Source organism: Pseudochaenichthys georgianus, chromosome 3 (genome assembly GCF_902827115.2).
Source record: "Pseudochaenichthys georgianus chromosome 3, fPseGeo1.2, whole genome shotgun sequence".
Classification (NCBI taxonomy): Eukaryota; Metazoa; Chordata; class Actinopteri; order Perciformes; family Channichthyidae; genus Pseudochaenichthys; species Pseudochaenichthys georgianus.
The window spans coordinates 51,506,372-51,523,835 of NC_047505.1; the positions used below are offsets into that span (position 1 = coordinate 51,506,372).

The window sequence follows — 17,464 nt, forward strand, 5'->3', positions numbered from 1 at the left end:
CTTGAATCTTATTCAGATTTTATGAATAGCATTATATAATATTAAAACATGTATACATATTGTTTTGTTTAAAGACTTGGTTCAACAGAAAAAAATATAGACACCACCTTTCCTAACTACTGTAACGTCTTTGATGTAACCTAAATGAACAGAAACAGATTTAAATTAGTTTGTAGTAATTATAGTATTTTAAATCCCATCAGGGTGTCCATGTTACTATCGATAATCCACAGAAATATTGTAAACATCCTTTATATTTGTTCCAATTCTAGTGACAACTTAATTTGTTCTACCTCTATGTTATTCTGGTGTTACAGATTACTCAATACAATCTGAAAAAACATAGATTTTTACTTGAGAAAAGAAAACTGACAACTGACTTTGATCAGAATCATTTTATTGTTACATTTGCTTCAACATTCATAGGATCTGACAACATATAATATCCTTTTTGTTGGTTTCCATTATGCACGTCACTTTATGTTTGTTAACCTGAATACAAGTAACACACAAAAAAAGGATATAAAAGTTAAACTATATATGATATATTTTTCAACTTTCTTGTGGCTGGATCTACTTTTAATATATCTGAAAATATCAATACCATGATCAACAGTATTCTCTGCTGTTGTCTTGTTTAGATGATATGTAATCTACAGCAACAAGTCAGTTACACCAACATCAACATTTCTTATTCACTGCCTTTACTTCAAGTAAACAAAAAAGTAGAGCATATTAAAGAATAATGAGTACATGTTAGAAAACATCTGTTTCTCATGGTCTTTGTACTTTAAGCACTAAGGATGCACTGCAATAAGTGTTGTGTAAAAATAAGAAGAATAATAATAGTAAGTAAAACATGATTTAATCACACAGTCTTTGTACGACGCAGACCCGCAACATCATATTGTGCACACAGCATAATGCTCTTTAAGCAAATTATTTGAAAAGAATAAAACAAATGGAATATTTAAAAGTAAAACATATAAATGAAAAGATGAAAATGTCTTGCATGAAACTATAACAGTACAAATATTAAAGAATAGTGATGCCCTTAGATAACATCTGTTTCTCATGGCCTTTGTGCATTAAGCAAAGTTGAATAATAAAACATGTAAATAGTTGAGTAAGTAATAATAAGTAGTACAAATAAAAGTAAGTAAAACATCTTCTCATCACTAGTCTTTGCCTACATCATCATGTTATGCACACGGCATTGAGAGTTTTTCAAAAATATTATTAAAAAACATTAATATAAAAATGTCTTGCATGAAACTATAACCGTAAAAATATTGAAGACATATGAGACAACATCTGTTTCTCTGTTCTTGTATTTTAACATTATCAACAACATCAGCTTCTTTATATTTTTGCACTAGTCTTTATGAAAAGAGCTGCAATCATCAAAAAACAAAACTCAAAAAAATGAAATCTGAGCATTCAAACAGTCCTTCTTTCTGACTTGTTCATCACATCATTATCCGTTAAAAGAATAAAAATCAAAAGTTCCTCATCAACAAGATGTGAAGGATGCCACAGTATTTGCACATGAAGCAAAACGTCATCAACATGCACTTACAGTACTTCAACTGAGGCTGGCTTATGTACTCTCCAATAAGTTTATATTTACAATACATGTTCAATAATAAAATGAAAAATGAAAAACTGTTGAGAAAGTAATAATAAGTAGTAAAAACAAACACAAACATGATCTCATCACATGGTCTTAAGACACAAGGAATGAATATAAATTAAAAAAACAAAGCAAGTCAATTGTATCTTTTTGTATTATTCTCAGACTGGTATAAAATCACAAATTGTGTCCTCCTGGTTTTTATCTGCACAACTTGTTACTTAAAAGCTCAAAAGTGAAGCAACACATGACTCATGCGGACATTTACATCACAAAACATCTCTTTGTTTCCAACACGGTCTTTGTAGTAAAGCATCTTCATCATTGACATCTCTTTGTTGTGCACACCAGTTATAATGCAATCTCTTTCTTCAGGTGGACTATGACGTACCTCATTTTCAGAATATTATTTTGTTATGCTAGTCATTACACCCAGAGGAAAACAACATCTTGAACATAGAAAAAAATGGAACAATAAAGATTTAAAGAATTGTTCCTCTTTTTTGTTAACATCATTATCGTGCATACTAGTCATTGTACATAAAGATTTAATAGAAAATTGATAATGAAAAAAAAACATAAAGAAAAAAAACTTCTCACATAAGCATCTCTAGCTTTTTAACTTCTCTGCAACTTCTTAAACTCATCAGTTGTCAATGGTGTTCATCAGACTGAATGATGCAGTCAACTTTATCATTTAAAAATGTTGTTTTTGTTTTCTCCCTTCATATGGATATGAAAAATCCGCACGTTTTTAAACGTTGTTTTGTTTAAGAGATTTTTGTCAGGACTGTACGTTGTTCATTTAAGGCTTCCTTTGCGAAGAATAATCAATACACTATCTTTTATACTCTCGATGTTCTCTATTTTCGCTGCAGTTATTGTCCTTACTGTATAAAAAAGGGGCATATTTCCAAGAAGCTGGTGGCTGTGTGAAATATTATTCCCTTACTCATGTCCACTGTAATCAGCATTATTTTATTTTTTGTAGGCAGACCAATCAGGCCAGCCACGCGAGCCTAACCTAGGAAAAGGGGGGTTTGACCTTAGAAGGCTTGGAGGGTTAACATTGAAGGCTTCCTTCAAGCCTTTCAGTGCTTGTTTATTTGTAATTTCCCTCCATGCTTCTGGAACATCAGCTGGCTTGGCGTTGTATTCTTGGGCAAATCTCGCATTGTATTTAACCAGGACATACTTCCAGTAGTCAGATGCCTCAATGGTGTAGTCTGGAGGAATGAGCCAGTCTGGGTAGATTGTGGTGTACCTCTTGTAAGGATGCCACTCTCCATTAGTGGCTGCACATCTGAATTTAGCTTCACTGTGAACGTCAGTTGTGCACAGTGTTTCCATCAGCTTCTCAGTGCCATCATGCCTGTATTCACCCAGACCTTGTGGCCGATGAACAGCTGCATGATGTTTGATATGTTTTTTCCCTCCGGCTTCACAAGGAACTTTACAAAATGGACACTGTTGTCCACAACCAAACACCCGACTGAAAAGCTCATCCTGTGGTTTGGTTGGAAGTTTGTTCACAGTCTCAGCAATGTTTTCAGATTTTGAGAACTCCTCCTGCAGCTGTCCCTTCATTTCACTCAATGATCTGACGAGGCTCTCTTTAAATGGATGGCATGTGCTTTGGATTTGAAACAGGGTGGTTTTTTCAGCCTCTTCTGAAATCAAGATATCTTTGGTCAAAAATGTGCGCATTCTTTTGATGAGCTCTGTGATGCGTTCCTTGTTATCTGGCAGCAGGACACCATCCTCTCCTTTTGAGGCCCTTTCTGTTGCATCTTTCAATTTTTTAACTATGACTTGCAGATTCTGAATTTTCAGTTTGCATAAAGCTTTGTCCTCTGACATTTCTTGCAAGATGTGCTGAAATATCAAGTCCTTTACATACATTTCATATTTACAAATGAACTTGACAAAACTCTGAAAGTCTTTCTTTTGCAGCAACTCTTTCTGAATGTTGTACTGGAAAAAGTTTCGGGAACTGTACTCTTCTGAATGGCGGCCTGCCAAAACTTGATCCACAATGTTAGTTCCCAGATGTCTACTGATGTACTCTTCCACAGCAGGTTTGATACAAAGTCTGACAAAAGCATTTGCTTTGCGTTGGCAATGATCTTTCTTTTTGTATAGATCAATAAAATCCAACAAGTACTGTGGCCTGTACTTTTCCAGCTGCATTTTGGGATCCCTTCTTGACAAGACATGTCTGTGCATTTGAAGGAACTCTCTTGAAGCAATGCCACAAATGTGAAGTTTCAGGTCAATCTCAAACTTGGGCTGGAAAGTGTTTCCTTGAAGGGAATCATCTACTTTTTCCAAAAGATCCTTTGTAAAAGAGTCATGGTAGTCTGTGTCAGTTTTTGCTTTACCAAGTACAAACAGTGTGCAAGACTCAATGGCAGTGTCTGCAAAACTCTGCAAATCTTTATGTAAAGCTTCTTTTTGCCAGAATTTTATACCATTCCAACCTACTTTTACATGTTCAGATTTGACCTCAAATGGGCCCTTGATTATGTCCTTTAGGTCTTTAATGTTCTGTAATTCCTCATTGAAGTTACGATTTGAGAAATGTATCCTCAACTGTTGAAGGACTTTTTCAGATATGTTTAGTTCTTTCAGTCCAGACACATTTGCTGTGACTTTTGTCCACATCTGTTGAAAGTCATGTTTCAACTGTTCATCAGAGAGTGTGCGGTGTTCACGATCACTCAAGAGTTTCATTACTTCTTTTTCAATCATTTCTCTGTGTTTGCTCTGAATGTCCTGAGCCTCTTTTGAACTTTTTTTTTCTTCAAGCGCACAATCCAATGCATTGTTTACTGAATGTTGGAATTCGTCTTTAAGACTTCTGATACGGTTGATAAAGTCAATTTTGTATTTCTCTACAAGATTCACATGTATGTCTTTCCTTTTGTAGTAGTCATCAAGTTTCTCGTCCATTTCTTTTCGTCCACCCTCTATTTTGGCAATCAACTGTGTTTTTTTGGAGGCAACCAATGTCTTCCAAGTGTTCACATGTGTTTTGTTGTCAGAATTTAAGATCTGTAACTTTGCCCCATCCTGCCAAAAGATCAAGTCTTTTTTGAATTTCCATTCCCATTGATTGAACTTCTTGCAAAGGTTGTCATAAGCATGAGCCACAAGAGTGTTTCTGAAACTGAAGATGAAGTTCTCATATTTGACTGCTTTCCAGAGACTTCTTACCCATTCTAGAAACTCTGGAATCTGTGAAACATCATCGGTTTTTACTTTTTTCACTGTCTCCAAGAGGTTTTTCTTGAAATCTGCTACAGCTTCACTGTAACCTGTGTTCACTGGTGCCATAGGTGGAGTCCCATGCCAGAGTCCGGGGATGTTCCAGTTGTTTTCTTTTATGTCATAGTCCAGCACATCTGTGAATCTCTTTATAGAGGGCTGCTTTTCCATTTCTGCAGCAATTTTAGTCATTTCATTGAGTTGGTCCAAGAGAAGTTGTCTCTCCGTCAAGGTCCTTGCATGAGCAGAGACTCCAGCAACATTCTGGTGCACAAAATGACAAATTGGCTTTTTACCAATTTGCTTCATTCTCAGGAATGCATGGATTGCAATTTGCAGCACGTCTTTCATTTCTGTGGAGTTCTCAGATGCGACATTGATAATTGTGACATCACTTAAACCAATGACAAAGGTTGCCAGCTGGTTGTCATGCTCATAACTGTCTTCTAGTTGTGCCAAATGAGGAGACTTGAGACCCTCTGTGTCAATGAGAACTATGAAGTCACAGTTCAGCTGGTCTTGCATATCATCACTTACTCTGAGGAAGAGCATATACGCTCCTCTTGTGCATCTGCCACTGCTGACTGCAAACTGAACACCAAACATGGTGTTGAGGAGTGTTGACTTCCCGGTACTCTGAACACCCAACACAGTCAGCACCAACAGTCTGCTCTTCTCTCCAACCTTAATGTGTAGCTCCATTAGTACATCTCTCACCCATTTCTCTGGGATGTTGGAAGCATCTCCATCCAAGAGCTCTAAAGGATATCCATCCAGCAGCAGATCAGCTGCCAAACCAGGGAGACGACGTATTTCATCAGCATAGTTTTGTGACTGCAATGAAAACTCATAGATCAGTCCCATCTCTCTCATGTAATGCTCTAACCCTAAAGAGCTTTCCAGCAACTCTTGATCCAGCTTCTTAATCTCTTCCACATCTTTGTTCTCTTTGTTACTTTGTTCTGTCCACTGATGGCGGAGTGAAGATAGTTGATCCCGTGAATGTGCATCCAGTTTGAGTTTCATCCACTTAAGGAAAAAATCTCTGCTCTTGCTGTCATTTTCATTTTTAGGTAACTGTTTAATGAAAGTCTTCATATCATCTGATAGTTTCTGTTTGCCAAGCTTCTCCTTGATTTGTTGTTTTTCTCTCTGTAGCTGAGATTTATATTCTTCAGGTGCTAGAGTATCAGGCCTCTTTAACCTACATTCCTCTTTCTCTAGCTGTGATAACCTTTTCCAGTCAGCGCCTTGCAGAGGAAGTTCTTTGCTCTTGTAGTCTGGTATCTTCTGTACTCCAATTCTTTTGACAATCTTTTCTGATGCTTTATTTTGTTCATCACTTGTGCATTCATCCACAGACAGACCAAGTTCAACAGCTTTGTCAAGCATATTTTCAATGTTCATTGTGGGTTTTCCAACTGTTATCTTGTTAATGGCTGCAGAAAGTTTCTCTGAGAACCCTACAACATTTACTCTTGCGTCTTTCATTTTCACACTGCTGTTTGGCAAACCTAATTCTTTCACTGTTTTCCTGACAGATTCCATGTCCTCTTTAGCACTTCCATCCTTGCGGTTGACAACCAAGAACAGTTTGGATTTCGCATCTTCAAGAGAAGTCAGAATCTCATGCTCCTCTTTTTCAATTTTGTCCAGGAATACAAAGGTAGCAGTTGACACATGAAACAGAAAAGTGAACTGAGCAAGTGACTCAGACATGTTTCCTCTCAGATTGGCAAATGCAATTGGGTCTGGAAATACATCAGGATGTTCTCTGCCTCTGGGAAGGTACCAGCACACCTCAGCCAAACCATTGGCTATCTGTCTTTTAATTGCTCCTCCTTTCATGTCTCTGTGTATGAAGATATTGTGATTCTGCTGGCCAAGGCTGAGAACTTGATTCAAAATCTGGGACTTGGACAGATTACAGTTCTGGAGCCTCACAAAGGAATAGAATGGTATCTTTGCTTGAACAATGTTGTTTTCAACAAAGTCTCTTGATTCAGACAAACTGTGTGGACACCACTCTTTGACAATGTCCCTCAGAGCCCAAAGCATCAGGGTACTCTGACTGTTATTGACATGGGGCATCAGCAGTGGGACAGAAAACTGGCACATTGACATCTTGAGGGCCATTTCCTGTTGCAAGAAGCTGTCAGCACAAAGGAAGAGTGCTGTTATGAGGTCGAGAGGGTTAACCTCATTGTCTGCAGATTCATCAGCAGTGTAAAGGTCAAGATCAAATGGATCACTGCTTTCTTCATTATCATCACTGTTTGATACTTGTGTACAGCCCCTGCATTCTGCATTGATTTTAAATAGTTTTCTGAGAAAGCACCAAGGTATTTTCTGTACTGATTTGGCAGCTTCTTCATTTATGCTGTTTTTGTTGATCTCCAATAGAGACCGAAGAGTGAGCTTGTTGGGATAATATTTCTCCAGTCCCAGTTTGGAGAGAAAGCTGAAAATAACTGTTAAAGAGAAAGAGAAGGTCATATTTAGATATTAGGCACCCCTTAATGGATTGTATTGGATGTTTCCTCGAGGTCTGACGTGCTGAAGGCATTTCCTTTCTCATTTAACATAAAGCCACATTTTTTGTATTATTTTAAATTTGTGGATTATTGTACATCAAAGTTTGCAAGTTTTCAGATTAGTTTATTTTTGTTGGATTACACTGTTTTTGCACATCACCAAGATCTGTGAATCATTTGAATCTGTGATTTTGTATTTTCACAATTCTAAGAGATCAAAGATGTATTTAGTTATTTGTGTGGTAATTTTTACACTTTATATACATCTTAATACATCCTTTAACAATTTAATTTGAATGTCTACAGTACAGTACAAATCAAAGTTCAGTGAATGGGGGAGTTTACCTGCATGCTCTTCACGTGTGTTTGTAGACATGGTCTGACTTTTCCTTCAACTCCCATGTGCTTTGAAACCTAAAAAAGGTAAAAATAAATAAACCTTATTTTTTTTCCTTTTAAGTACTTTTATTTTCAAAGAGGCACACATTGTGTTATATCTCTCACAGGCGGAACCCTCTACTGGACTCTATGGGTACTACCCTCTATGCAAGCATTCACCTACTGAGACTTCTATAGACGTAGCCGGCCCCGGGGCAGGCCTACCTGAATGCGCGCGCATCTCACCGTATAAAAGGAGGCCTCGCCTCCTGACTATCATCCCTTTCTCTTCAGTGAGCGGGTAACATCTGAAGCAGAGATAAGACGTTTGAAAAAAGAAGAAAGAGTTATCATCCCTCACACACACTCACACGGCAAGCTCCGATTAATGCATTTCACCGTTGAAGGGGAAATACAACGTTAATACGTGGGCGCACGGCCCTCGTAAAAGAGTGGCCGCGGTGCGTTCAGGGACCTCCTCAGGAGAATGGTGGTTTACGTTTGTAAACTCTAGTTCCAGAGTGATATGTGTGTGTGGGAAAAATGCATTCAGTAAAAACGATTGCATTTATCCCAGTGTAAGAGTAATCTCTCTCCACAATTCCACTTTTCCCCCTAATGTCCGTTTCAAAGAGACAACATTGTGATGGCGCGCGGCCCCCTTCCCCCCGAGGGCGGGCCGCGGTGCGTTCAAAGACCTCAGTAGAGAGAAGAGTCACCGCAGCGCGCGCTCCTCCTCCACAGGCTTTCCTGCAGACGAGGGAGCGCGACGGTGAGACAAACCCCTAGTTTCCACTGGGTCCGTCTGCGGCGCGTTACGGCTGCGCCGCGGTTTTGGTCCGGCCTCCTCCGGCGTCATACCCTACCGGGCGCCTTTCACGAGCGTTTCAGAAGCATTACGGAAGCGGAGCGTCTTGCATGCCGGCTCACAGTTCTTGTTGATTTGGGCATATTTCCTGGACATTTGTACTTCTACAAGATAGTAAGTAGGCTACGTAGTTAAATGGTTTATTTTTGTGTCTGTTTAAATCGTGTTTATTGTTGTTATTTCCTATTTTGTTGTGTTGTAGACTACAGACATAATTAATAATAATTGTAATAGTCCAGTTAAAAACAACATGAATCAAAGATGGGTTGCTGTATTTTAGTGGTAAAAAAAGTTCATTCATCATCATAATTATTCTATATAATTTACACACAGTGCCTGTAAACCGAAGGAGAACGCTGGCCTTTATTCTCCTACTGGAAAGACTACAGAGGAGGGATGGGGGGGAGGAGAAGGAACCGGTTTTGGGGGGTGGGCCGGATGCTGTCACCGTTCCACTTCCTGCCCGACATTACCTTACGGCTGCCTCCCATGGAAAAATAGACTTCAATCCTATTTCGAGCTGAGCCCAGCGGCGAGACGCTTCTGGGACGCTTCTGAGCCGTAACGCGGCGTGTCTGGTGGAATAGCACCCATTGACTAGAGTGGCCGCGATCTTTGCGGACGCCGCGGCGCAGCCGCAACGCGCCCGTAATGCGCCACAGACGGACCCAGTGGAAACTAGGGGGAAGGGAGAGATGCAGGCACGGAGATCCTGTGCCCACGGCGCCCTCCACCACTTCGGCCCACCCCGTGGAACCTGCGTGCCGGCACTCAAGGGGGCATGCTTTCCGTCTTTACGGATCTGACTGGCGGGGGAAGAAAATCTCGCCGCCCGGGACGAGAGGGCGAATCCCGCCTCCTCCCTGTATAATGCACAGATCACTACGTTTTCTAATAAGAATGAGGTATCTGTATCCAAATCTAAGTGTCTTTTGTTCCACAAATGCTACACTTACACACAATGTTAACCGTACAAATTCCCCATTCGCTGCCCTAGCTGTAGCTCCTGTAAAGGAGGTGGCTAGTGGGCATGTGCAGATGAGAGGGATTAACCGCAGGGAGTGCTATCTAAAGGAGAGCGCTATGCGGGTGCAGGGACATTATGGCCGGCGTATTACTGTCGGAGAACACATTACGCCTAGAGCAAACACTCCAATTAATGCAGTTTACCGTAGTGGTAAAGGCTGCATTATGGCGGAGCCCGCACTCACACAAGAGCTTGTGGCGGTGCATTCACGGACCTTAGTAAAACACACTACACCTATAAAGACTCCGATTAATGCTGTTTACCGTAGTGGTGAGAACAGCATTAGTGGAGCGCGCGCTCACACAAGAGCGTGCTGCGGTGCGTTCAGCTCCGTGGGCTGGCAGTAAGACGATATGGGTCCGTTCTTATTGTGCATCCATGGGTAAAGATAAACGCAACTCACATTGGTTTTTCAAACAGCATCTCTGTAAACTACGTGTATTCACTGAATTTCACTCTCTGCCTTTAACGGCTCGTTGTAGCTCCAATAGCTCCAGCCCCCACCCTCCCTGTGAGCACAGTGTGCTCTGATTGGTCGGGACACGTAACATGAACGTGCCGGGCGGCGCGGCCCGCGCGTTCATAATGCAGAGGGAAATAACTCTCAGAATAACGTTATTAGCACATTATTACAACTTGAGGAACGAATGTTTTTAATAAGGGCTATACAAGTGTTCATACTGGGTAGTTTATTGAATGAATGAATAATCGTATTTAATAATCGTGAAATCAATTATTGACCAAAATAATCGTGATTTCTAATGTGATATTTGCAATAATCGAGCAGCCCTAGTGTGTGTGTGTGTGTGTGTGTGTGTGTGTGTGTGTGTGTGTGTGTGTGTGTGTGTGTGTGTGTGTGTGTGTGTGTGTGTGTGACAAGAGCTATATTCGGAGCTCTGCTGCCGTGGCTACAATCTTTCATCGTTGCTGTTGTATGACTGGTGTTTAACTACGGTATTTAGCGTCGCCATGTAGGTCCACAACACCTCCACTTTTAGGGTTGACGTCGCCCGGAGGTCCCCCAGTGTTGTTGCGGGAGCTGCTACACTAGCTAACGCTGCACTAGCTAACGCTACATTAGCAAAACAAACGCTAATTTATTTTGCAAAAGGTGCGGCGGGCTTCAAACACGTTCCCCTCCACTGGTTTCAACCAAGCACTAAATTCTATGTTTTCCAACCAAATACGGTTGAACTTACACTTCCCCATATTTATTTGTAAGTAGATTCGAAGATACCTGAGTTTCTGACTGCCGCTAGCTGAAGCTTGGTTGCTAGGTTACTAGCTGGGTGTTCTCCGATAAGGGACCGGGGGAAACAAAGTTAGTGATTACTGGTTCCATGTTGATTTATTTCAATACAAATTGTTGGGGGGAACTGAAAGGCTATTACCGTACTGGTTACTTTGCAGCCCGGACATTTCCCCCAAAACACATTTAGACGCGATCGCAAAACAGAAGTACCTATAATTTTTAAGACTTTCTAAATCATATTTAAGAACTTTCTTATTTTTGTAGTCATATTTAAGACCTTTTTAAGGCCTTAAATTCAGATTATCAAATGTAAGACTTTATAAGACTTTTTAAGACCCCGCGTGAACTCTGCGACCCGCTCTTTGGGGTGGACGCGTTTGCACACGAGCCATGGCAAAGGAAGCTACTATACGCCTTTCCACCGCTGCGTCTCATTCTCCCTCTCCTGGGGAGAGTGAGGCGAGAACGTCTGTCAGTCATCCTATTGGCTCCGGACCGCGTCGGGCGCCGTGGTACTCAGAGATAACACAGATGAAGGTGGGCCAGCCCTGGGCGGTTCCCCAGTTCTGGGGGGCGATGTCTCAAGAGACAGGTGCAATCGGGGCGTTACCCACTCTCGGGCCAACCTCTCCAGGCTTGGCTCCTGAGAGGGACATGCTGAGACAGGGTGGATTGTCTGACAGTGCAGTGTTTCCCACAGATCTGAAATATACTTGGGGGGGTGGTGGTAGCGGGGGAGGGGGCAACTACATTAACCTTTCTATTGGTCGCTTGTTAGCAGACCCTTCACGCGATACTGTTACTGACAGGGCCCATAGTGATAGCCCTATAGTTTAAATCTACATAAACATATGGAAATGGGTTACTATTTAAAAAATAAATGTATTTATAAATGTATTTATGAAGCTATCAATGTGATTTTAAGTGGGGGTTGACATCAAATCCTCTAGTGGGGTCCGGGGGCATGCTCCCCCGGTAAGATTCTTTTTTTAAATGTTGGAGATAAATGCATCAATCTGGTGCATTTTGAGGGGGAAATAAAGAGACTAGATCTATGGAAACACCTATATTAAACAGAACTGTATACATTTCAATAATCATAAAAGCATGGCCATAACCAATAACATACCATTTCCAATATGAAAAAAACACTGAAACTTGTTTATTAATTTATTTTTGGTTCATTTATAGTTGTGAGTGTGTCTGTGCTCCTGAATCAGCCTCTCCTGTCTCCCTCCTCTCCCCCCTGCTCCTCTTTGAGGCAGCAGCAAAGACTAGTTTTAGCTCTCAACAAGTGTTAAAAGTGTATCTTACCTTCTTTCACCTAGTTAACTTTGTATTTATTTATTCATGCATATTTTACTAATCACTACCCTCTCAAATGGAAATATGTGTTTACATAAATGGTGACCAAACCATTTGAGACCCACTGAGAACTTAGAAGTTAACTATCTAAACACTCAGAGAGTCCTTTACCTCACCTGAGCTGAGGTTATCCCGAGCTTGAATGACACACAGAGACCAATCAAGGGCTTTGATTTTTGATCTGTATGACAGTGGCCATGTCGGCAGGCCACATCATGTGGACAGCCAGTCACCCTGTCTGAGGCAGGCCACTAACAGGCTAGACCATCGGGTCCCCCGGTCCTCCCGATGGCGAGTCTGGGACTGGGTACAGGAGGCGTAGAGCGAGGGATCACTGTCCACAAGTTAATCGATCGCAGATAGCGTCGTGGTCACGGACGAATAAAAAAAATCGTATACAAAAAAACTTAAAAACGAAATGGGTTGCGAAATATACTTGGGCGGCCGTTATTATACCTGGGCGGCCCGCCCAAGTATAGTCTATGTGTGGGAAACCCTGCAGTGTTATTCAGTCTATCCAGGCAGCTAGAGCGGGATCCACCACAGCCTGTTACAGGCCAAAGTGGCTAGGATTCCAGCGATATTGTGAGGAGCGGAGAATAGAGCCCCTATTTTGTGAGTTAGGCTCTATTTTATACTTCTTACAGTTACTGGTGGACAGAGGGCTGGCGCATTCCACAGTAAAAGTGTATGCAGCAGCCATCTCATCCTGCCATGAGGGATTTAGCGGCAGGTCAGCCTTTAGTCAACCACTGATGTCGCAGTTTTTACAGGGGGTCAGGAGGCTGTGCCCAGTAGTGCACGCCTCCACCCTGCAGTGGGACCTGCCCCTAGTGCTCGAGGCTCTGGTCTCAGAACCGTTTGCGCCTCTGGAGCTCTCCTCCCTAAAAGCACTGTCGTGGAAGACAGCTTTGCTTCTTGCCTTAACGTCAGCCAAAAAAGTGTCCGAGTTAACCGCTCTGTCGGTGCACCCGAGCTGTTTACTGATTCGGGTTGACCGGAGCGGCGCAACACTCAGACCGAACCCCTCCTTTGTGCCCAAGAGCCTAAGGAGTGCGTTCAGGTCGAGGGCTATTCAGTTAGGGGGTTTTAGTCTTCCCCCCCATAGTGGGAACAGGAAAGCTAAACTGCACCTCCTCTGCCCGGTGCGTGCGCTAGCATGTTATGTAGAGCGCACGGCTGCCCTTAGACGCACAGAACAGCTGTTCGTGTGCTTCGGGGGCGGGGTGATCGGGAAAGCTCTGTCCAAGAAACGCCTGGCAGGCTGGCTCTGCGAGTGCATTGCACATGCCTACGGACAGGCAGGGAGAGCCTGCCCCCCGGGGATTTGTGCGCACTCCACACAGGCTGTACCTTATTCAACGGTGTGAGTGTGGAGGATATATGCACAGCGGCGTCATGGTCAACGCCAGGCCCCTTTATAGAGTTTCATCTCTTGGACATGTCTGGCTCTTTCTCCGCGTCTGTGCTTGCTGGGGCAACACAGAACTGGTGAGGAGGGGCGGGGAGGGGGGGGGGGGCTGTGGGTCAGTAGGCATCTGACCCCCTCCCGGATGTAATGCGCCTTCGCCTTCCCGGGCCCTCTGAGGTCCCGGGATGGGCGAGGTGCGCACCGGCCCATTACGGGGCGGAGGGGCTACGTATTGTAACCCTTGTAATATTAGCACAGGCGGAGCCCTCTACTCAGGGCACTGTCTGTCCTATATCGCTCGCTGAAGAGAGGTGTAGGATGATAGTCAGGAGGCGACGCCTCCTTTTATATGGTGAGATGCGCGCGCATTCAGGTAGGCCCGCCCCGGGGCCGGCTACGTCTATAGAAGTCTCAGTAGGTGAATGCTTGCATAGAGAGTAGTACCCATAGAGTCCAGTAGAGGGCTCCACCTGTGCTAATATACAAGGGTTACAATACATAACCCAATGTTATTGCTTATTCATTGCAGATCAGTTGCAATCAAACCAAAACATCTCACATTAAGAAGTATTTGTCATCCATTGATTAGATGCCGTTATTTTCAGTGCACATTATCAGACCAACTCTAGGTAAGTTATTTGAATATGTTGTATTTGGAACAATTACAAAGAAGAAACTACTGTTTGAATGAAGCAAAACTAAACATGGTAAAGCAGCGTTCAGTTATTATGCTCCAAATATCTGGAACAAACTACCAGAAATCTGCCGGTCCTCTGCAACTCTGACTACTTTTAAATCCAGGCTGAAGACTTTTCTTTTTGCCGCTGCTTTTAGGGGGACATCTGATTGGCTATATTGAAAAAATTACAAGTACGAATCGGGTGACCGTCAGGGGAGTCTAAAAAAACCCACACACAAATGCACAGCGATCCATGCACAGAAAGCGATTTGTGTTTGTAGGTTCAGGGGATTTAAATGGAAAACAAATATGTGAAGATCAAAAAAACATATGTAAAACTTTTTTCTGTATTTGGATTTTATTTACATGTATATGAAACGGTACACATTTGTGTGTGCATTGAAAAACACAAGTGTGGATCCGGAAATACAAGTGTGAATCCCCCTTAAAACACATTTATTATAGTTCTTGAATAGTTGATGAGTGAGTAAGCAGAGAGGTGTTGTGATAGTAAATGTAATAGTTTTTTTGTGTTTTTCCAAAGTATTGACGGTCCCTTAACGAAACCCTGTAGGTTCATCTCATCCACGGATTTACGTAGGATTTGATAAATACCCAGGGCATGCCCATTTCCCTGCTGTAGATATGTGCATTTAGATTTAAAACCATGTCAGTGGGCAGCAGCACAAGTGATCTTTGAAGTACTGCATGAGAATCAGATTAAATGTTCCAATAAATGGTCCACATTATAATCAGGTAACTCAATTTTTTTAAATGTATTTTGTCAATATTTTGTAAATTGTTAAAGTAAAGGTAAATAAATTCACACTATACAGAAGCCATCATTGTTCATTTCTCTCTCAAGTGTGTAAACATAAATGTGGTAATTTAGTCTGTTATACACACCTTCATTCCATCTGTGAATTTGCATTATTTTGAGTAGGGCTGCAACTACTTTTAAAAACACCAACATGCAGTAAGACATTTTGTTCTGTCAGCTTTGTGTTTCATTTTGAAAATTCACAGGAATAATTACAGAAAGCTGTCATTTTATTGCACTAATTTACTTAGACCAACGTAGCTGGATTATGAGGACCATCTTGTGCTGCAAATAATGTAAGTCATAACCCAGCATAAAGTACATGCAAGACTGATGTAAATATAAATATCTTTATTTTAATGTTTTTATTGTATATTTTGAATTTACCTTCATACGTTTAAATATTTTGTATTTATTTGATCCGTTATCGGAAATGTTACTTCAACTTTTTAAATGTAGCCTATCATTATTTATTTGTTCCTATTATTGCACATTTTGACTTATTTTATTGTCAATATCTTTATCGATATCATTTTATTGCATATTTTTAATTAAACTTCTTATGTAAATGTAAATATCTTTATATTAATGTTTTTTTATTGCAAGTTTTAACTTATGTCATTATCTTTATTTGTTGGATTCTGATATCCTTGTATGCCTTTGGTCTAGGTAATCTTTGGCTGATTCATTTTTACAATAATTAAAAAGTAAGCCTACTTTGCTTTTTTTATATGAATTATTACAAGTTCATTTCACCACACTAGGGATTAACTAAGACTAACAGAATAAAAAGGTAAACATTATTTGTTGGCAATCTTTAAACACTTCCTAAGTTACTGAGGCATCCACCCCAAAGTGAATTAAACTGGAAACACAGGGCGACAACCCACTTCCTGTTTCCTGTTGCACGCTTCAATTTCTGCACTCATGTGAGAGCATTTTCATTTAATATTACACCTATATATACACTTTATATTCCTATTATTGCCGTGCCAGATATTTTTATCTCATACAACATCATGAGTGTCCCTTTTTTAAATGAAAAATATACTATTCTGCAGACCTAGCTTATACACTGGGAAATAACCACCTCATTTTTAAAATGGCTGAGTCTGTCCCCACTACTTTTCAAAAGAGAATAACATGTGCATTCTCTAAATAATAAACATGAGCTCAAAAAAAAAAAAAGCTTACAGAAACTTAAATGACTCAAATGCACCGAAAAGTAGGTTTAACAGTTTGAGGTTTACACTGTTAATTCATACTGATACAACAACGGTATTTAGGACTCTCTAGCAGCCTACGCCCTTTTGAGCCCTCATGTCCCCACTGCTTTTCAACACCTTGTATACATGCTGGGATTCTACCTGCAAGCTCTGGTCCTTCTCTGTTCATCGTAGACGTTTCACTTTCAAACCTAAGAAAAAACCCAAATATTAACTTTACATTCACGGAACCAAATTGTGACAATCAAATCAATAAAAAAACATGAAACATGAGGTATTCCTTGTTGACATTTCAGTGTCACGCTCTTCATTAACTAAGTAGTTGCAGTATATCTACAGAACAAGTTAAATGTGTCCAGCAGGAGAGTAACTGAAACTTACCGGGCTTCATGCTGCAGCGGACTGAGGCTCTCTTTGTCTTCTGCTGTATTTGTAGCCTATTACACAGAAGTGAAACAGAAAGTAAGTGCTGCACGCGCGCATGCTGTGGAGACCCACGTGCATCAGCCCGCCTTCTCATAATCAAGAAACGAAACTTATGAAACTCTAAAGCTGGCAATGAGCCACTTTGGGTTTAAGCTGTTAAGAACACGAAAGCTGCTTTAGAGTAACATAAAGTGTGCAATCTTATTTGTGTTGAAGACACAACATGTAATGCTGTAGGATTTTGCTGTAAGTCTTATTTGAAAGGATAATACATTTTATTTGAAGGCTCCTTTCACGAAACCACACAATTCAAAACGTACTCGTATTACAATAAAAAGTGTATTCTCAGTCTGCAGACCTTTATAATTGATTAATTCTGTATATCTTCCTTTTTAAAATTTCACTTTTGCGTACTTCCTTTTCTCTTTTGACAAACAAGGTGTTGTTCTGCAGTGGGACCACAGGATGGCAGCATTTTACATACATGTACAACACTCAGTTGGGCCAGTCACTTGACATTCTTTTCCAAACTCTTACAAGGTTATCTACAGTTTGAACATCAGCCAGTACCAATATGA

The 17,464-nt window shown here is 41.0% G+C and overlaps 1 protein-coding gene across 1 annotated transcript; it reads right to left on the reverse strand.

The window, feature by feature from the left end:
• Nucleotides 1–380: 380 nt before the first annotated feature.
• Nucleotides 381–16,880, reverse strand: LOC117441338 (up-regulator of cell proliferation-like). Its single transcript, XM_034077529.2, has 4 exons — nt 16,842–16,880; nt 16,602–16,651; nt 7,780–7,848; nt 381–7,371 (listed from the first exon to the last, which is right to left on the reverse strand). Exons 3-4 carry the CDS (start codon nt 7,808–7,810, stop codon nt 2,612–2,614), a joined length of 4,791 nt encoding a protein of 1,596 aa, XP_033933420.1. The 5' UTR covers nt 7,811–7,848; nt 16,602–16,651; nt 16,842–16,880; the 3' UTR covers nt 381–2,611.
• Between the last annotated feature and the right edge of the window lie 584 nt (nt 16,881–17,464).